The sequence below is a fragment of the Pimephales promelas genome, chromosome 19 (assembly GCF_988280905.1).
Source record: "Pimephales promelas chromosome 19, fPimPro1.hap1.1, whole genome shotgun sequence".
NCBI lineage: Eukaryota > Metazoa > Chordata > Actinopteri > Cypriniformes > Leuciscidae > Pimephales > Pimephales promelas.
The window spans coordinates 11686645-11708985 of record NC_142787.1 but is presented as its reverse complement, the minus strand read 5'-3'; the positions used below and the strand labels follow the sequence as shown (position 1 = coordinate 11708985).

The window sequence follows — 22341 nt, the reverse complement described above, 5'->3', positions numbered from 1 at the left end:
CATACACGCGGATAGCTCAAAATGTGTCAAGATAACACGCCACTTGACTCGAAATTGGCGTATGTTTACACAAAAGTCATGATGTTTGAAATCTTAGCAAATGTATTTAACTAAAAAAAAACTAAAAAAATCAAATGTACATAAGTATATTCACAGTCTTTGCTCAGTACTTTGTTGGAGCACCTTTGGCACCAATTACAGCCTCAAGCCTTTTTAAGTATGATGCTAAAAGCTTGGCACACCTTTTTTGGGCAGTTTCTCACATTCTTATTTGCAGAACCTCTTAAGCTCTATCAGTTTGGATGGGGAGCGTTGGTGCACAGCCATTTTCAGATCTCTTCAGAGATGGTCAATCGGGTTCAAGTCTGGGCTTTGGCTGGACCACTCAAGGACATTCACAGAGTTGTCCCATAGCCATTCCTTTGTAATCTTAGGGTCGTTGTCCTGTCGGAAGATGAACCTTCGCCCGAGTCTGAGGTCCAGAGTGCTCTGGAGCAGGTTTTCATTGCGAATGTCTCTGTACATTACTGCATTAATATTTCCCTCGATCCTGCCTAGTCTCCCAACCACTGAAAAACATCCTTACAGTTGATGCTGCCACCACCACTGGTATTGGGATGGTATTGGCCAGGTGATGATGAGCAGTGTCTGGTTTCCTCCAGACAAGATGTTTGCCATCCTAGCCAAGAGTTCAATCTTTGTTTCATCAGACGTAGCTGGAAGAAAACTAAATTAGAGGTATTGCGGATTTCATGGAAGGAGAGCTAGATTGCATACAGAGATGCTTTAAAAATGGCTAGATCTGCTTATTTTTCAACCCTATTAGAAGAAAATAAACCTAATCCGAGGTATCTATTTAAAACAGTGGCTAAACTAACGAAAAAGATTGAACGAAAATTTGTATTTTTGAAAATTGATTTGACATTTGTGAATCGACTGTGAATCTAAGAATAATTTTTTTCCCCCTCCAACCCAAATATCAATATGCGAGAGACTCCCAGAACGTCTGCTGATAGTGAGGGGATTAAAAGATGCCGAAGTCAAAACGCTTCAAGGTTTGGCTGCATTTCACGTGTAAAATGATTGTCTGCATCAGAACAATTGTCTGAAGCCCATATAGAATCACGATTCATTCCAATCCATTGGCTGATGGCGCGGGCATATTATATCAGCGCGTGCATCATCTGCTCCTCAGATTACTCTGCCGAAAAAGGAAGCTTGTCGGCAGAGCGAGGAGTTTGGCAGCGAACGCAACGTCACGTTTACTATCCAAGTTGATATTGTGTCCAGTTTGGCCCTGTAAATAAAAGGGGTATTATTTTTTGACAAATTGCGTGTGGTTCCGTTTTCTTAGGAACCGTTTAAAAAAAATACAGAGTAGGTACTGGTATCGGATAAAACCCAACCGACACCCAACCCTAGTATTGACCCATCTTTCTAGAGCAAGCGTTCTGCGAATCCCACATTGAACTCCGAGATTTGAGAAGCAGTCGTCCGTAAAATTAAGGGAACACTGCCCTTACACTTCACAGCCTCATCCTTTGGAGGTGAAAATAAATGGAATTTCACAGCGGAGAGCACAGCGCGTCTTGACGACATGATATCCATACTAACGAGCTACAGCCAGGTTTCCTGTCCACGCAGAACGTATGCAAGCATTATGCAAATGCTCGTAACACAAGTTGTGACGTGTGAATATCACGAAAATAGATTTGAACTCCAAATGACTTGTTTGGACAGTTCCTTTGAGATACAATAACTTTTATTTATGCTGCACTTTCAGATTCAAAACTTTGCAGACAGTTTATATTCACATACAGCTACATTACACATGAAAGGTAATTTTCAAAAATTCATAATATGGGCAATTTATTAAAACAGATTCCAAGCATGAAAATATGCTCATTTAGGCAGCATTAGGCAATGCTTTTTTTTATGATTCTTTATATTAGATGATTGGGTGAAAGTCTTCCCACAGTGTGAACACTTGTACGGTTTCTCTCCAGTATGAACTCTCTGGTGTGATTTTAAGTTGCTGGATCTAGTAAAGGTCTTCCCACAGTTAAAGCACACAAATGGTCTCACACCAGTATGAATACGCTCATGCTCTTTTAAAGCCTGCTTTAGTGAAAAACTCTTTCCACAAAACGAACAAACATGAGGCTTCACAGCAGCATGAACTTTAATGTGTTTTCTTAAGCTTGATGCCACAACATATGCTTTATCACACTGATCACAGCGGAATGATCTCAATCCAGAGTGAGTGTGCAGATGATCTTCAAGAGTACTTTTGGCCCCGAAACTCTTTCCACACTGAGAACAGGTGAACGGTCTTTCTCCAGTGTGAATTCTCATGTGTTTCGTAAGGTGTGATTTATTTGTAAACCTCTTTCCACACTGAGAACAGGTTAAAGATCCTTTGACTCCAGTTTTTCCAGCACGTTTCTGCATGAAATTCTTTTCAGTCTGTGAAATGATTGCGTTTCCATCTTCATTTGTGAAATGAGGTCTTCGAAACTCATGTTTCAAAACATTCACATCCATGCGATCTAGAATAAATTCCCACAATTCAAATAAAGGACAAGTTAAATACAAGAAATAAGTTTGAAAATAAAATATAATACTAACATTTTAGGAATCAGTACCAATACCAGTAAATAATTAAAATTAGTAAGTTATTAACAAAATTTGTAAGTTATTAACAAAGACGAATCTGAATCAAACTGACAAAAGTCATTGTATATAAATAAAAACATGTTAAATGCAAGTAAATTAATTAACTTATTCATATTCTGAATAAGATTAATTTCGATTATAAATGGGTAAATGGTCAGTGTTGGGAGTAAAGCATTACAAAAGTAAGACATTACAGTAACATATTACTTTTTGCTGTAACGCAGTAGTGTAAGGCATTACTAATCAATTTTCAGTAATATTTTACTCGTTACATGTTCAGTGAGGCTTGTATTACAGTTGTATTACAGTGTATTGTCTGCTTTTACTTCTTAAAGGCAACAGACTATGTGGAAGTTTTAAAGCAGTCTTTTAGTGCCGGTCTTTTAATTAACAGAATTACAAAAAATATATTTTGCCTCCTATTTTTTTGTCACGCATGAATGTGTGTCTTTTCCCTAATATTAAAAATAAAACATAGACTGATATTTGTCTAATGTCTGGAGTCCTTTAAGGAAGTAGCCCATATACGTTTCAATACATGTATTTTCTGAGAATTTTTATTTCAAGTTTTGACTGCAAATGTCATGTCCATAATGCTGGACTTCCCCAATTTTAAATAATTTATCCTCAACTAGTTTTGTGGTGTAATTCTACGTATTTTATAATGTTAACTTCAAATAATACTAATAGCCTAATTTAAAGATAAGGCAGCATTGGATCTGGACGGTAAGGAGAATAACGCTGGAGTTGGAAGAGGTGTGTCGCGATTCTGTAGGTTCGTGGATCTGAGTCGTGTGGCGAATCGGGATTTCGGTTTCATATTGCATATCGTTACAGCCCAAAAGTCAAGTTCTACTTAGTTATTTTGGTGAAAGTAACTCAAAAGTAATACATGAGTAATGTAACGCATTACAATTCTGGGGCAGTAATATTGTAAGGTAATGAATTACTATTAAATAACAGTAACAAGTAATACCTAATGTATTACAGTTTGGAAGTAACTTGCACAACACTGTAAATGGTATAGGCTAAAACTAAAGTGTGCTTCCTCCTTTTATAAAAAGTGAAGTTGAAACTTCAGCTTAAGCCTAGTTCACACTACATGATTTTAAGGCCGATGAATGCTCGGCAATCTTTTAGTATGAAAGAGCCAACAACGCATCAAAGACACTCGCAGGTGCCTCACAGATGCGTTTCCAAGCCCAGAAAAATATCTAGCATGCTAGATATCAAGAGCCGTCGCATGACTCACGTTATGTCATAAGCTACAGCCAATCAGAGCAAGTCATGGGTTGAGGTCACCGGGTAAATCTTATTTTTTCTTTTTTTGCGTTTTTTTTTCTTCTCAGAGCAAATAATCGCTCAAACAGTTTGCAGCACTAGTTTCTGTCTGACGTCCATATTCGCGTGTTGTGTTCTTCGTCTTGCTGGGTATTGGCACGTGTGCGGTTTTGCTTCACTTCCGGTTCGTTTTAGCGCGTGAATTTTTCGTGACAAAACATGGTTTGCCACCCAACGATTCTATCTTGTCTACAGAGTTGTCAACTCGTGTAGTGCGTTACCTAATGTTGCGGATCAATCACATTGTGTCGTGAACAGCTCAACAACTTGAACGCACAGTTCATGGCGACTGACTGGGATGAGGAAGAGTTGGCAAGAAGAGCCAACATGCATGATGGCCTGCAGCCGTATAATTTTGAACCTGCTAGACGTGAGAGAGCAAATGAAGAATTGCCAAGAACTGATGGCCGTCAAAGCCAATTAAATGCATCGTCTGAGGAGAATGAGTGGAGAGTTGGTGAAGTGTCCTGGTGAGTTGCTATCATTTAGCAACACAGCAATGAACACTGGAGCTAGTCTACGAGCTATGGCAAGCCGTTTGACTTACAACTTACAAGTAGCAGTGCACAATAACGACATACACATACATATATATATATATATATATATATATATATATATTACAGTCATTGAATAGCACAGAGTGAAAAATCTACGTTTTCTTTATATCTAGTGGCAGTACATTATCATGGCGTTAGTTCAGATAAGCTCCAGGAACCTTTGTCATAGTTTCGTAGTACTGGTAAAGTTTGTCTTTGTCATCTAGAAATAGAAAGCATCATACTAGCTATTAGGGGTGGAATTATACATGTATTTATATTGTGTGTGTGTGTGTGTGTGTGTGTGTGTGTGTGTGTGTGTGTGTGTGTGTGTGTATGAGAGAGAGAGCTATATCTGCTAACGTTATGCTGTCTGCCTATCTCTCTTTATACTTGTCCATCTATAGTCCATCTATCTGTAATTCCACCGCAATTACCAGGAACTATTTTTTCCCAAGAACTTTTTTTAAAGGAACATTTTTTCCCCCAGACCGCTTACTGCGTTTACACCGCATACTAAAGTACCGGTCCGGGGCGGGAAGATTATGGAGTGAACTGTGTGCGACTGCTCTTCCTAGCCTGCGCATTTGTTTTGAGTTTTGTATGGAGGAGATTCAAGCTTTGTTGCTTTTGTGTGCGATTGGTTTACTAACGAGGCAATTAACAAAACAGCAGAAAAGAGATAGGCACCCAAAGCGTATTCAGAAAGCTCGTAATGCTACATATAAAAGTAGACGTTTGTTATCAGCGGACATTGACCGTGAGATGGATGGGACGAACGCACGCAATCGGGCAGAAAGAATAGCGTGGTAAGAACCAATCAGCATGTTCAGTGCACAAGTCCTACCCCGAAAGTTCCTGAACTCTGAAAAAGTACTACCTCGCCAGCAGGGACTTTCTGGGGGGGGGTGGGGGAGACCCTGGTTCCTGCACCGAGTACCACCCCAAAGTTCCTAGTTCCTGGGGAAAGTTCCTGCAGTGGAAACGCGGCTTCTATATCTAGTCTGTCTATATATGTTGTCTATCTATCTATCTCTCTATATCTATGTATTTATATATAATCTGCACTATCTGAATACTCTCGTCTACTACTCGTCGCTCTCAACAAAGCGGGCTTTGGAAATTCTCTCCCCAGGGTAACGTAATGCAATGCAGTGTGGGGGAAAGGAGAATCGTTGCAGACCGCTGATAGATAGTACCTAGTTTTTCGTATTATATTCCGTTTTGTGATCAGTGTTGGGAGTAAAGCATTACAAAAGTAAGACATTACAGTAACATATTACTTTTTGCTGTAACGCAGTAGTGTAAGGCATTACTAATCAATTTTCAGTAATATTTTACTCGTTACATGTTCAGTGAGGCTTGTATTACAGTTGTATTACAGTGTATTGTCTGCTTTTACTTCTTAAAGGCAACAGACTATGTGGAAGTTTTAAAGCAGTCTTTTAGTGCCGGTCTTTTAATTAACAGAATTACAAAAAATATATTTTGCCTCCTATTTTTTTGTCACGCATGAATGTGTGTCTTTTCCCTAATATTAAAAATAAAACATAGACTGATATTTGTCTAATGTCTGGAGTCCTTTAAGGAAGTAGCCCATATACGTTTCAATACATGTATTTTCTGAGAATTTTTATTTCAAGTTTTGACTGCAAATGTCATGTCCATAATGCTGGACTTCCCCAATTTTAAATAATTTATCCTCAACTAGTTTTGTGGTGTAATTCTACGTATTTTATAATGTTAACTTCAAATAATACTAATAGCCTAATTTAAAGATAAGGCAGCATTGGATCTGGACGGTAAGGAGAATAACGCTGGAGTTGGAAGAGGTGTGTCGCGATTCTGTAGGTTCGTGGATCTGAGTCGTGTGGCGAATCGGGATTTCGGTTTCATATTGCATATCGTTACAGCCCAAAAGTCAAGTTCTACTTAGTTATTTTGGTGAAAGTAACTCAAAAGTAATACATGAGTAATGTAACGCATTACAATTCTGGGGCAGTAATATTGTAAGGTAATGAATTACTATTAAATAACAGTAACAAGTAATACCTAATGTATTACAGTTTGGAAGTAACTTGCACAACACTGTTTGTGATACCCAACAACAAAATACAGTTTAAATGTTTATTACCAACAAGCAAATTGCACAAATTCATTGAAAAATTAACCCTGCAACATGGCCTTTAAGCACATTTTCTGAGACCATCTCAGAGGAAAGAAAGGTGAGATTTTGATACAGCAAGAGAGAAGACATTGATGACATGCTTTTCGTTTATTTGGCAAAAAAAAGGAGAATTTAGCTTTCAGTCTGTAAAGTTTTTTGCTGTCATAGTGACACTAAAATGAATGGGAGTCAATGTAATGCTAACAGCAGGTGAAGTTCTTCTACAATGGCGGATCCCACGAGGCTTCAACTTCCGGCTGATGGATTACCCCCTTGGCTGCACAGAGCGATCGGTAATGACATCAAAGTACTGCGAGAGGGATTGAAAAGCATGCGGAGCCGTCTCTCTTGCGGCACTTTGATGATATTCACCGATAGCTCTGTGCAGCACCGGTTCAAGTCGAACAAGCCTCATGTGTATACACACAGTGCACTGTTTAGGGCTGGGTATTGAGACAAATTTCACAATTCGATTCGATTTCGATTCACAAGCTTGCAATTCGATTCGATTTGATTCGATTCAATATCGATTATTTTGGATATCAGTCACAATAAATGGCCATTTTTCTCAAGGGAATCAAATCTCTTAAATGCTGTAAACTATGGGAGTCGCTATACAAACACTTAAATTACACTTTTATTTATTTTTATGATAAGAAGATTAAATGAAATATTAACATTTAAATGTGGCCGTCATAAAAACTTGCCAGATTTATTCAAATATGCATTAAATATTGAAGAACATTAAGATTATAATGCATATGTAATATGGTGTATATATTTAGCAAAATGCTCCTCTCTGGAGTTATTTTTTTTAGCTGACTATCGAGTTTATGTAGGTTTTCTGAGGTAAATATGAAGATATATGACACTGATTACAAGCTGTCTTTCCATGGTTGAAATGCTGATTGAGCGAATCAATGTGACATGATACGGATTTCGATAAGTTGTACTCTATCTTTAACACACTTTCAGATGCTCATTCATGTTTATTTTGCGCTGTGACTGGTATTATTAACCCTGAAGAGAGATCAGCGCTGCTGCTTCTCTTGAGCTGCGCCAGAGCGATCTCACGCCACAGCGCCAAAACAATATTTATGTTTTTGAATTTCTAAAGAAAATGGACGCAAGTTGAAAATTAACACTTTGTTTCATATCAATAGTAACAATGGACAAAAATTATTGCGATTTTTTTGGATGCGCACAACCGCGAGACAATGTCCCATACATTCAAATGTAACAGGATGACTAATCGATTCTTGAGATTTAATATCGAGAAATCGATATTTATTACCCAGCCCTAGCACTGTTGTTATATTGCGTGAAAAGGAAACACACGTCTGAGGTCACATACGAGCACGAGGCTACAATGCGCATGCGTCGAACCGTGAGACTCACACACACTCTGAACCGAGACAAACGAACCAAACGGTTCGGATGTTTTTTCATGTACCATGCCACCCCTAGTAATAGCGATCTTTACGAGATGATTTAAAAGCACCATTAGATGCCTCTGATTGGCCATTGCATTAACATGCTAAGGAAACATGTCTATGATTGGCTACAACACTCAACGCTGCAAAAAACAATTGTAATAGAAACATTTTACGATCTTCACAGACACTCACACAAATACACACGGGTGTTACTTTTTTTCCTAAAATGTAAGTAGGTCTACGAAGTTTCGGATATATTGGTAAATGTCAATTTTTAGCATAATGTTCCTCAACTAACCTATTTGTTCCTCTGTATCTTCATCTTTTATTCTGCAGGGTTCTTCCTTAATCTCCATCTTTACAATAGTATGTCCGTAGTTTCTCCTGGAGTAATTCCTCCTGCTTGCTTCTCCTGTGGGTAGATGGGAATATTCCCCAGCAATTAGCAGATGATCACCATACTTACAATCACTAAATTATATTCTCTAATAATATTCACCTTAATGTGTTTTGATCAAACAAGTATTTAGAAACAATTCGACTTCTCTAGTTTAATGTTGCTCTTTCATAAAATATGATTTACATGCATTAAAAATTAATTAATTAAAATAACTAATAATCTTCACAAATTGTAATGTGAAAAAAGCCAGTAACAAGTTCACGTAACACGAGCGTAATGAACGACATCAGTCGGTTCATCCCTATTAATTTCTGAGTGATTCACTAAATAAAATGACTTTGGATTTATTTTTCACCTTATAAATAATGAAATTAATATATCGGGCCCAAGCGTAAAGACAACCAACCATGCCTGGGAGTCTGGGAGTGTCAGACCAACTGCAACAATGAGCAATTAAAGACATTTTAACGTGGTTTTAGGCAAAATGGGTGTAAAAAAAACCCCACTAATAATATGACTTAATGGTTTGTCACTTGTTTGACCAATAGGTGGCGCAGTTACGAAACTGATGTAGTGGGATCAGACAATCTACATTGTTAAAAGCGCTATATAAATGAAGATGACTCACTTGACTTGACAATGAAACATACAATGTTTGGTGTCAATATGTCAAGGCATTGCAGAGAAAAATCCTTAATAGTCATTTTAGCATCATGCCTTAACTTTGCTGCTGCATACAAAAATAGTCTATCAAGACGAAATCCATAACTTTTTGTCGGCATGTCTGGAGATGATATGATTCGATTTTGGTGAAAATCGGACCAGCGGTCTAGAAGGTTTTAAAAGAAAATAAAGATGGCGGACAGGAAGGAAGTTTGACTGAATTCGGCAATATTGGTATCTATGTTTTCGGCGTAACCCAAGGAATCTATTAAGACCAGTGTAATTAAAATAGGTAAATTTAAGTTATTAGCATTTTTGGAAAATTTGTTTTAACTTTTTACCACAAGGTGGCGTTGTCCCGAAACTTTTTGAAGACCTTCAAGGCATGTTGCTGATGAGTCACATCGAGTTATGCAACAATAAATGCATTCATAAAGTATAGCATTTTATATCACAATACTGTATTGAAGTCAACTTCATATTTTGTTCTACTATAACACCAAAAAGAGGCACAATCCCACTATTTTTCAGTCTGTCCTCAGAGTGAGGCTATACTCTAGCCTAGAAATCTAGACACACCCTAGCGGCAGCAAAAATTATTTTGCAGCAAAGTGTGGTCTAGCAACTCTCCATAGACGTTTTAGCTGGAAAAACTCAACTCTGGTAGGGCCAATGACATCGTGTATAGAGTCGGAGGGCGAGCTTAACATAATGATGACAGAGTTGCGACGGTCAGAGCAAGCTCGGACATATTCGGTTTGAAGTCGTTCATCCTCGGATGCGGCCGGCGCCGCGCGCGCTGTTACAAAAAAGCTTTGGCGAAATGATCAACTTGTCATATTTGCCGCGCTCGTGCTGTCAAGTCGAGAATAAAGGCTTTACTCCGTGTCAGAGCGCGCTCTGATCGGTATAGGTGCACGGACCTCTCCCGAATCATCTCCACCACCCCGAAGCACCACTACTCCGGCTCCGTTTCCCTCGTAAACTGATATTAGTATTTAAACATTCTCTATGATATTATTTTTTTAATGACACACTGCCTCTTTCTCTCTCATACATATTTAGGCTAGTTATAAACTCTCAGACTTTTAATGATTAGTGTTTTATTTTTAAAGTTTGTGGGTCGTGTAAAAAAAAAATCCCTTATTTTGGGGATGGATTCCGGGAAATCTCCCTTATTTTCAATGTTCAATGTTGACAGCTGGACTGGATACGGTAAAAGTTTATCAACTTGCTCCGCTGAGTACGTCACCGTCGTTGTTGCTCTGATTGGCTTTAGCGCTATCCAATTGCGTGCAGAGAGAATTTAAAAGACAACCGTTTATCCCGCCCCTCAGATTGAGCCCTGTCAATGAAGAGTTTCCAGACCTAACATACTGATGTAGGTCTGGCATGCCAGGCTACCTATACTCACAATTGTGTGTCAATTTGGTAATTTGGTGAAAATCTCGTTTTGTTTTGGAGTTCTAAACATTTATATGAATAAACACATACAAAATGACCCACACCTGACTTTTTTGCATTTTCGTGCCACTTCCAATTAATAATTTTTACATTTTGGCATTAGCATATAGCCAACGATCTATGTTTCCAAACTTCCTAGAGTAGTTTCGTCTCGATCGGTCAAACAATGTTTTTTTTTAAGTGTTAAATCACAACCCTACACAAACCGCAAGTCAAAACCTTGCATGTTTGGTATCGTTGGACTTGGCAAGGATTCAGGAACCTAAGGAGGAAATAAGTGAAAATAAGTTAACCACCCCCAGAATTATAAGCATTTGGTGGCGCTGCTTTGAAACTTGTCAGGCTCTTTCAGGGCATCGTACTGATGACCCATACCGTGTTTCTTAACGATACGTTCATGAAATACAGCATTTTGGTACGAAATTCATCATCGGACTCACACTTGGATTGATATAATAAAATTAATGCCTTTATTACTTACAGTGTGTACAATCACTGAGCTTTAGGAAGCCTGTGGAGCTGAAGTTCAGTTAAGGCAATGTCCGCTTCTTTTCTGATATGTGCTGTAAGAGGTAGACCAATCACAACAGACTGAGCCATCTGACCAATCAGAGCAGAGTAGATTGTGGAAAGGAGGGATTTAGAGAGACTTAATAATCGGACGAGTCGTTCGAGAATAATGTGGTGATAATGGGCAATGCATATGAGAAAACAAAAGTGCTTTTGGTCTTTTGATGCATGTACACTAGTGCTGCATGGTTAATCACATTGCAATCGTGATGTAAAGCCTATGCGATAATATGACACAAAATGCTGCGATTTTATATGAAATAAACAAATTAAGGCTGTTAACGCAATTAACGCAGCATCTCTTATTTTTAGTCGTCCTTTGGCAAGTGTTATGATCCCGCTGTTACTCGTGCGAATGCTTTTAAACCATTCATGCGTAACAAATCAAAAGAGAGCGTACAGCGATGCCTGTGAATGTCCTGATTGTGACTCCCAGAAAGACGCGCGCCAGTATCATGCGCATGCACAGACCGCGCATCAGAATAGGGTTCTCTTTCACGCTTGAACGAACAAGAACACACAATTATGCCAAAATGTCGTTTTGTCGAGTATCAGTAAAGAGTTCTGTCAATGTCAACAGCGGCTGCTCTTAAAAGGACAGCAGCCAATAAAGCTTTCAGTCAGTAAACTTAATCAAAGAACAAAGGGATCAGAGAAAATTACCACTCTGACTAAAGAATTTTTGTAGCTTTAATAAGGATTAATAAGGATTAGTCTATATATAATTTATGCAGCGCAGACTGTTTGACAACTTTCTTCAATTTCTGTATGGCCCACCTTTTAGACAAGAAGGGCAAAGGTAAATCTGACATTTATTATGATTTATGTATGATTTAATTATTGACTTAAATTAAAAGCAGTTATATTTTTTGAAACCTAATCAATCTTTTTTTAAGTCATTTTTATCCAGACATCAATGGATCACTAAAGGTGTTATCAATCATTTAGCTGTTGTTGCTAGTTTGAGTTGAGAAATACACATTTCAGAATTATCACTAATCTGGGTGTGCATTTTGCTTTAGAACCAAGCAAGTAGAATAACTCATGAAACAATTTGTTTATTATATCGCAATCGCATAATTGACCTCGATAATCGCAATATGACATTTTCCCCAAATCATGCAGCCCCAAATAAACGTGTTGTCAGAGACTCCAAAACACAATTAGGAACCTTTTAAATATCATAAAAGGGGCGCTTTAACAGAATGAAGGAAAACACCAACCTATTTGTTCCTCTGTATCTTCCTCTTTTATACTGCGGGGTTCTTCCTTAATCTCCATATTTACAATACAGTATGTCCGTAGTTTCTCCTGGAGTAATTCCTCCTGCTTGCTGCTTCTTCTCCTGTGGGAAGATGGGAATATTCCCCAGCATTTATACACTCATGAAGGGCTGTGGGAGCTTCAGTTAAAGGAGTGAATTGTGGTCGTTATTGCTCATTTAGCAGGTGAGCATCATTGTTAAATGAACAAGGGGGGTATTCAAATTAATTGACCAATCATTAATACCCTTAAACAGCTCTATCAAACGTGGATGTTTTTTTTAGTTGTTGTTTTGTTTGATATCGTGAAGCTGCTTTGATGCAATCTATATTGTGAAAAGCGTTATATAAATATACTTGACTTGATTGAGCTATATGTGTTTTGTTTAGAAACAATTCACTTAACGTTATATTAAATATGAATGACATGCATTAAATGTTTTACATGCATTTGATCATTAAAATAAAATGAAAACACAACTCATAATCTTCACAAATTGTAATGTAAAAAAACATTCAGTAAAGAGTTTGTTTCACGAGCGTAATCATCAACAACATCAGTCGATTAATTTCAGTCGAGTGATTCAATAAATTAAATGACTCGTTTTCCCTTATGGATTTAAATTTCTCCTATTAAATAATAATTAATGTACTCACAGTCTGAAAAACAGCAGATTTAGAGCAGAATGAACGGCTGTGTTCCACTTCTCATGTTTATGTCATAGACAGGTTTATGTTCCCCTCCCTCGCTCACTTCTCTTCTTCTTCTTCTTCTTCTTCTTCTTCTTCTTCTTCTTCTTCTTTGACTGCTTAACGGCGGATGCGGACTTACTTAGCGCACTACCGCCACCCTCCATATATGTTGTGCTTGATGATCACTATAACAAAAAAAAACAAAACAAAAAAACAAAAAAAACCTACACTCGCTCAATGATCCTAGTGTTCTTTAAAAATTCAAACACATATTTTATTATTCTATGGTCGGAAGCTTTAGACATAATATCTCTAAAGATAAAGCTTTCCCCACTACTCTCTATTTTCCTTTTCATTAAAATCCTTTCTCTCTTAAATTTCTTACACATCATAAAAACATGTTCCACTGTTTCTGGCATATTACATATCTCACAATTTCCTGACTCATGCTTTCCTATTAGCTGTAATGTTTTGTTTAGTCCAGTGTGCCCTATTCTCATTCTTGTAAAAATTTGTTCTTCTCTTCGACATCTTACAACCAGACGACCTTGACCAACCTCAGGATTTATCATGTAAAAACCCCTCCCTTTATCTCCCCTATCCCATTTATCTTGCCACAGCTTTTTAACATGTTTTTTAATTATTGACTTAGCTTCTGACCTTGATAATTTACATATAATAGACACATTTGTCGCTTTCAAAGCTTGTTTAGCAAACTTGTCTGCCATCTCATTTCCAACCATACCTACATGGGCCGGAACCCAAACAAACTTTACATGCGTCCCCCCATTTTGAATACTATGAAGCAAAGTCAATATCTCACACACAATATCATGCCTCTCACTCGAATTACCTAATTTAAAATTTTCTAAAGCTGACAACGAATCTGAACACACAACTACTCTCAGTGGTTTAATTTGTTCTACCCACTGCAACGCCATCACAATTGCTATTAGTTCTGCTGAGTACACTGACAAATGATCTGAAACTCTTGCATGAAAATGAATATCAAACTCTGGTATCACATATGCAATTGCCACTTTTCCTGTTTCTGGTTGTTTTGACCCATCAGTAAAGATCTGCACATATCCATAATAATTATCCACATATCTCATAGCCATTTGACCACTATCCCCCCTATAATTTTTAATATTTTCATGTAAAGTTATATCAACATCTGGAAGCATTATCATCCACGGTGGGTGCGGTGGATAGACTACAGATGGACTAAATTCAAACTTTTCTATATCCGCTTCTTTTATCTTTTCGTGTATATTTGCACTAAATGACTCTCTCTTAATTTTTTCCTGCTCCCATGTTGGAATAAGGACACTTCTAGTTGGATGATCTTCCACATGCCCCTTCAAATTAACATAATATGATAATGACATTTGTAGTCGTCTCAACTCAAAAGGAACTTCACCTACTTCAACCTGAAGAGCTGAAATAGGGGAAGTTCTCATTGCTCCCGAACACAGCCTAAGGGCCAACCCCTGAACAACATCAAGCTTCTTTAATTCAGATTTTGCCGCAGACCCATAAGCTATGCGCTTCTCTTCTTCTCCTAGACTTGTGTGTCATTGTTTCGTTTGCTCGAGCGCCTCTACTGGCGGAACCAATCAACATTAAACTAACATTCATATATTAGATTTGTTATCCGTTTTGGCTGATATTGTACAAATACTATTCATCACACCACATGTTTTCGATTTGGGATAATATATGCTATGTAATAATACAATATTACATTATTATTTTTTAAATATTATTTATTTGTTTTACAGTTCATATATTATGACAATTGACAATTTATTTGTATAGCACCAATGTGCTTAGTTTCCACACAGTAAATAAATTAATTTAAAGAAACAGCCAACAGACAAGACAGGATAACAGAGAGAGACCTAAAGATCTTTGCAAGAACTATACACATTAGGCATAAATCACAACATTAAAAACAAGAAAAACAAGCTACAGTGTTAATTGAAAGCCTTAGAAAATAGATATGTTTTAAGTCTGGATATAAAGGTTTGAAGTGATGGAGCTTGTCTTAAAATAATAGATAGAGCATTCCATAACCTTGGGGCAGTGATGTAAAACGCTCGATCTCCCCTACATTTGAGCCTCGATTTTGGAGTACACAATAGAGCTTGATTTGAAGAGCGGAGTGATCTTGCAGGTTTATATTCAATCAATAGTTATGTTAAATAAGTTATACTTTATTACTTATTACTAAGTAATACCTTAAAATCGACTCTAAAACTCATGGGTAACCAATGTAGTGAGCGTAGAATAGGCGTAATATGCTCCCTCTTTTTTACTCCACATAAAAACTGTGCCGTGGCATTTTGGACATATTGCAGGCGTGAAAGTGATTGGTGTGGCTTAGCGTATATAAGCAGGACTCGGAGGCTGAATTCTCAGATTTTCATCTCTTCAACGAAGCTGCACGCATCGCTGGATCTTGAGAAGCATTGCCACCATTGAAACAGTGACAAGCCAGCTAGGGCAGTGACTGAGTAAGCTGGCCATCTTTGCCACTTTCAGCCTTCCGAAGGAAGCTTCGCTATCCGGTGACGTATCCTTTTTATTGCAAGCTAAAAAGCATCTAAAAGAGCCGAGCGTCTTTTTAATGCCTCGCACCAACTGTGGCTCGTGCAGAGCACCGCTAAGCGTCAAAGACTGCCACGTTTTCTGCGCTCTCTGCCTGGGCCAGGAACACGCCGCTCTTGCCCTCTCTTCCGGAGGATGTGAGCACTGTGAGGAGCTTCCGATGTCGACCCTGCAGGCTCTCAGCCCTTTGTTGGACTGCGCAGGAAAAAGAAGCGCCGTTCTCAAAGGCCGCCGGAGGCTGTGGCCTATAAGATGCACTCGCCGGAGTCCCTCCCTCGAGCCTTGTCCTCACCTTCTCCGTCTCTCCTCATCGACGCGCAGCATCCGGCCAAGGCCCGCAATGCTGTCGAGTCTGAGGATAACGTGCAAGGACCCGCCGCAGGAGACAGCTGTTCGATCCTGGCTTCTGACAGCGAGGAGTGGTCAAGCTCTCAAGGGATACAGCTCCATTCCAAAGGTTGAGGAAGCAGTGGCCGCGCACCTTTGCCCACCCTCCAAGAGATAGCGCTCGAAGTCTCAAAGGCGCTGTTCTTGTCAGTCGCGCCTACGCCGCCGCCGGACAAGCAGCTTCCACCCTGCATTCAATGGCTGTCCTGCAGATCCTCCAAGCCGATCTCCTCTGTGAATGAGACGAGAAAGGCCAGGATCCAGCCGCTGTGATGGACCTGAGGAGTGCGAAGGATCTCTCCCTTCATGCTACTAAGCCTGCTGCTCAGGCCCTGGGAAGATACATGGCTCCGATGACTGTGACTAGGAGGCACCTTTGGCTGACGCTGGCTGACATGAGAGAGTCTGAGTGAGCCGTTTTCCTCGACGCTCCTCTCTCCCACACTGGTCTCTTCGGCCCAGTAGTAAATGGAATCGTCGGCCGCTTTTCTGAGGTCCAGTAAACGTTGCAACCCATGAACCTGTTTCTGCCTCGACGCGCTAGCTCCGCTGCAGGTCACTCACGTGATCAGCCGCCTGCAGAGCCTCTACACAGCGCCCAGGTCAGCCAAGACATTCCAGCCATTCTTTGCAGCGATAGGGCAGCCACCCTAAATCGCGCTCAGCCAACCGCAGCAGGCCGCCACTGCAGGTCGCTCACGTGATCAGCAGCCTGCACGAACAAGTTTATCATCCGCTTCCACAGGGGAGCCAGAAGGATGAATGAATTCGTTTGGAGGGCGCACCAAAGGTCTCGCCGCCTCAAAACAAAGCCTGTCTAGGTGGATAATAGACGATATCGCAGCCGCCTACACGGCATAAGGTCTGCAATACCCTTTGGGCATCAGGGCTCACTTCACGAGAGGTGTGGCCTCTTCGTGGGCATGGTCCAGCGGAATTTCCATTCATGACATATGTGTGGTGGTGGGCTGGTCCTCTCCGTCCAACTTTGTCAGGTTTTATAACCTGGAAGTTCCCGCCTTGCAGGCTGCTGTCTGCTTAAGTGAGAGGTCAGTTCTGTCCAGATATTATCATGCACAGACTACCCTCATATAATTCAAGCTCTTCCGGTTGAGTTGCACTGTATCAGGTTATGTGCTGTATGCTTATACATCGACCGGCTGCACTGCTCTGTATTGCCTGTGAGTACTTATATTGCATGTATGCTCTTGTAACACGCTTATGTACACGCGCTTATCTCTCGTGCTCATGTACATGCGCCTTTCCCACTTATCTGGGTTCCTCGAAACGTTTCAGGACTCATGGGGTGGATGCTGATGTGCACACGGCGTTGACAAGGGGTTCCCGTAGCATAAGCCAAACTTACACAGTACGAGAGAACCTCTTGTAAGAGAACGTACTTGAACGTACCTAATGTCACCTCGGTTCTCTCTAGAAGAGGGAATGAGTATTGCGTAACCTGCCGTGCTTGCGCCACAGCGCTATTTCACTCCAGTTGATGAAAACCAGAGAATTTAGCCTCCGAGTCCTGCTTATATACGCTAAGCCATGCCCATTCTGGCAGGCTAGGACGCGTTGAGGACGCGAGGGCCCTTGATTGGACGTGACCAGAGACTATTTATATAGAGACATGCCACTTCCTCAATCCTTAACACAAATGTATAGGGAAAACCAGTAACACCAAACATGACGGTTGTATGCACATGTCCCGCCCCTCAAGCTGGAAAGTCAATCGTCTGCTTTTAACAGTCAAGCCAGGAAACATTTAAGCCTATTCTCTGGTTCGACCAACACATGCGCACAGTTGAGGTTTGCGACAGCGGAAAATACATTACTGTTTGAAAAGGCGGTAGGTTTGATATGCAGTGTATGTGTGCGTTGTGTAAATATCAGACATCCCAAGTCTCCCAGAAGTTCCGGGTGTCTCCCTCAGATTAATAGCGGCTCGATGATGCCCGAAAATTAGTTCAAATCTCCCGGAATCTAGAGTGAGCGAGCAAGAGCGCGCACATACTGTGTTTCAAACTGTGCAGCGCGCGCAACAGAGTACAAGAGAACCCTTGCGCATGCATAGTAAAAGTATAACCTGTGGGAAAAACGTCCCCGTGACAAATGAAAGTGCAGTTCTGACTCTCTGCCCATTCATTTAGATAGGAGCCTGGTTTTGTTAGTCCGAAATAGCTGCCCGGAGGCATTGCCAAGATGGCGCCAGAATGGCACAACTTGCCTAAAAGGACTTTGACGTGACGTCCCGATGGGCTCACTGGTAGGCAGTGCAGTTCCCGCAGAGCAGCCAATGAGCGTGTTAGGATGCCCGCTCTAGGTCTGCTAGCAGCGGCACTGCGTTGACAATGAATACAAGGATAATTTTTTGGCTTCAATATCTCGAGAAGATGAATCTTTCCCGTAGCGTAAGCTAAACTTACACAATACTCGTTCCCTCTTCTCGAGAGAACCAAGGTTAACCAAGTGTGTTTCCGGTTAGAGCTGTCAGTGCACCAACATGAGAAAGCAATTATCACTATATGAACTATATGATGTATATGAATATCTCTTAACAGACTTTAAATGCGAACCTGTGATAAACGCCGATGGCATCCACATGCACATTAAGAATTGATTCTTTAGTTATGTGCATTTGAATATATGTGCGCAGGTTTGTAATTCCCTACAAAACCATGCCTGAACAAACTTCTTGTCTTGTCTATAAATTTGATACAGAATTTTGTTGTATTTTATCACTTTGGGGTAGGTACGCAAAACGAATTCACAAAACGTTATTGATCTGTTCTCACACACTTCAGCGTTGCGGTCACTAGTTTAGACAAGCATCGACACCCTGTGGTGAAATAACGGCGGATTTTTACCACCCGCTGCTTTCTCAGATCTACGGAGGGTTGGATTAAAAAACTTCATGTTCCGATAAGTTTGGAAAATTCTGCACACAGTAAACATCAGAATATACCATCTCCTGTCAATAATTTTTTTTTTAAATCTTCCGAACACTCATTTTAGGTGGCGTTTGTTCAACTCATTGACCACAGTATATTGAAAGTAAAAATAAATGGAAATAAGTGAGGCCATATTGGATTGCACTTTGAAAAGAGCTTTTATTTGCAAATCAAAATGAGTGTCATCATCAGTGGACTCATTGGGTGATGTCAATGACAATTGAGTATTACCCCACAAGAAGAAATGGTGTCTGATGTTATAACTAAACTAAAGTTAAAACTAGAGAAATTAAAGAGTCTCATGTTTGGCATGTAAATGCGGCACAAGAGAAAATAGGTCTGTGTTCTGTTATTATAATGATATACTGTACAGTATGAAGTGAGGGTGTTACTGTTTGTAATAGGTGTGCACTCAAACTGCTTACATGTATGTAACCTGCTTTCCACAGATGGAAATAGAAATATGCCAAATACAAATGTTCTGGTTCCAGTCCAACATGAGAGGTATGTGTGTGTTTCCCCCATAGTATAGTTTATTCAAATTTACCAGTTATCCTTCAAGAACATGGCTGCGCTAACACTATGGGATTAAACCAAATAGGGCCTTTAAATGAAGAAAGGAGAAGTTTATTAAGAAAAAAGTATACTTTTAAGAGCTATGGGCACACAAACTTTAGAAAATACTATTTAGGGCACTCAGACATCAATGTTCAATTGTGTTGACAGAAAAAAAAACTAGATGTATTTCTAGTTTTATGATTATTTGTTCTTGAGAAAATGTGCAGTCAATGAAAATGGCAACCAGTTTACTCATAGATCCACATTGAGATCACTGTATCTCTGGAAATTAATCATACTGGGCTTTAAAAATTAAGAAACCGAAAGGAAAATTTATCTATAATGATATTAAGATATTTTTACAGGCCACTTTGACCCAAATGACCCAAATGTTTTTATGTCTGAGAACCTTTTATACACACATGACATATGCTGTGGTACAGTAAAAATATTTTGAAATTGAAATACATTTTTAATATATAACCTTGAAATGACTGAGAACGACCAAAAATGCTGTCTTCTAGAGTGGGATTGTAAATGTTCACTTTATACAGAAACACTGATTTTTCCTGATGATGAGACACAGAATCTGCTTCAAAAGAAGAGGGAGAATAAAAGCAATACAATACTTCACATCTATTTGTGCTTGTTGAAAATGATAATTTAGAGATATTCATCTTAATGCTTGTTCTCATGAGTCTTTAGATTAGATAGTTGGGTGAAACTCTTTCCACAAGAAGAACACTTGTAGGGTTTCTCTCCAGTATGAACTCTCTCATGATCTGCACACGATGATAAATAAGCGAAACTCTTTCCACAGTGCGAACACTCATAAGGTTTCTCTCCAGTATGAACTCGCTCATGTGTTTTCAGGTTTCCTGACAGAGCAAAACTCTTTCCACAGTGTGAACACTTGTACGGTTTCTCTCCAGTATGAATTCTCTGGTGTTTTTTTAAGTCACTTGATGTAATAAAGGTCTTTCCACAGACAGAGCACACATGAGGTCTCACACCAGTATGAATACTCTCATGCTCTTTTAAACTTTGCAATAGTGAAAAACTCTTTCCACAAAAAGAACAAAAGTGAGGCTTTACATCAGCATGAGTTTTAATGTGTGTTCTTAAGCCTGAGCCAAAAACAAAGGTTTTATCACACTGATGACAGCTGAACGATCTCACTCCAGAGTGAGAGAGCAGATGATCGTTCAGAACTCTTTTTGTAGTGAAACACTTTCCACACTGAGAGCATGTGAATGGTTTTTCTCCAGTGTGAATTCTCATGTGCTGACTTAGGTTTCCTTTACGTATGAAACTCTTCCCACATTCAGAGCAGGTGAAAGATCCTTTGACTCCAGTTTGTTTCTGTGTGAAATTCTTTTCAGTCTGTGAAATTATGTTTTCATCTTTATTTGTGAAATGCTGTTTGTCTTCATTCACTTCCATCAGGTCTAAAAACAACATTACATTTGAATTTCTCAATTGAAGACAGTAAAAACAAAATCAGAAAGCCCAAATGAGCAAAATCCAGTTTACTACAGTCTACACGCATCTAGTTTTATATGTATTGTTGTATGACAGTTAAATGTTCCTCATCAGTCATTAAAGAGAATGAAGGAAAACACCAACCTATTTGTTCCTCTGTATCTTCATCTTTTATTCTGCAGGGTTCTTCCTTAATCTCCATCTTTACAATAGTATGTCTCCTGGAGTAATTCCTCCTGCTTGCTTCGTCTTCTCCTGTGGGAAGATGGGAATATATTCCCCAGCATTTAAACTCTCATTGACGTCTGTGGGAGCTTCACTGACTGACGGAGTGAATTGTGGTCGTTGTTGCTCATTTAGCAGATGTTACTGTACAATCACTCGATTCAGCTTTAACTGTTTTGATCACACAACTGTTTAGAAACAATTCACTTTCATTAAATAAAATGAAAACACAACTCATAATCTTCACAAATTGTAATGTAATAAAACATTCAGTAAAGAGTTTATGTTTCACGAGCGTAATCAACAACTTCAGTCGGTTCATTTTTGAGTGATTCACTAAATTATCATTTGGATTTAGATTTCTCCTAATAAATCATAAAAAGAATGTACTCACGGTATAAAAAGTAAGATTTAGAGCAGAATGAACGGCTGTGTTCCGTTACTCATGTTTATGTTCCCTCGCTCACTTCTCTTCTTCTCCTAGACTCGGATGTGTGTCATTGCTTCGAGCGCCTCTACTGGCGGAAACCAATTCCTATTAAACTATCGACTGTGACTGAAATAGTGAAGAAATCGGTTTTATAAAATGAAGAAGAAATTGTTTTTTTTATATAGTTTAAATTATATAATTATATAGTTAACATTATATATATATATATTACATATATATATATATATATATATATATATATATATATATATATATATATTTGCTTTCGCCTGCACTATTTTAACCCGTGCTACCTAATAACGTTAACTGTAACCCGGGCTTTTCCAACCTTATAACCGTGAAAGTGCACTGTAACGGAAGTCAAGTGACTTCCCAGTGGGTTCCCACCCGTGAACTCATACTAGATCTTTTTTTTTAATGCTTTATTTAAACGTTCAGTTTACAGTGTAAAACAACATAATAA

General features: G+C 39.2%; 2 protein-coding genes across 5 annotated transcripts in view; one reads left to right on the top strand and one right to left on the bottom strand.

Moving 5' to 3' along the window:
• The window catches only part of LOC120473977 (uncharacterized), a 139638-nt gene that overhangs the window by 69117 nt on the left and 48180 nt on the right, over positions 1-22341 (top strand). The window lies entirely within an intron of this gene.
• Positions 1745-21947, bottom strand: LOC120473971 (uncharacterized). Of its 4 annotated transcripts, none has more exons than XM_089123873.1 (4): positions 13176-13306; positions 12480-12601; positions 8458-8571; positions 1745-2549 (listed from the first exon to the last, which is right to left on the bottom strand). In XM_089123873.1, exons 2-4 carry the CDS (start codon positions 12535-12537, stop codon positions 1903-1905), a joined length of 819 nt encoding a protein of 272 aa, XP_088979999.1. In that variant the 5' UTR covers positions 12538-12601; positions 13176-13306; the 3' UTR covers positions 1745-1902. The 4 variants fall into 4 exon arrangements, with proteins under 4 accessions (XP_088979999.1, XP_088980001.1, XP_088980000.1 ...); XM_089123875.1 differs by lacking the exon at positions 13176-13306 and adding an exon at positions 11168-11249 and having other exon boundaries at positions 12480-12597; XM_089123874.1 differs by lacking the exon at positions 8458-8571.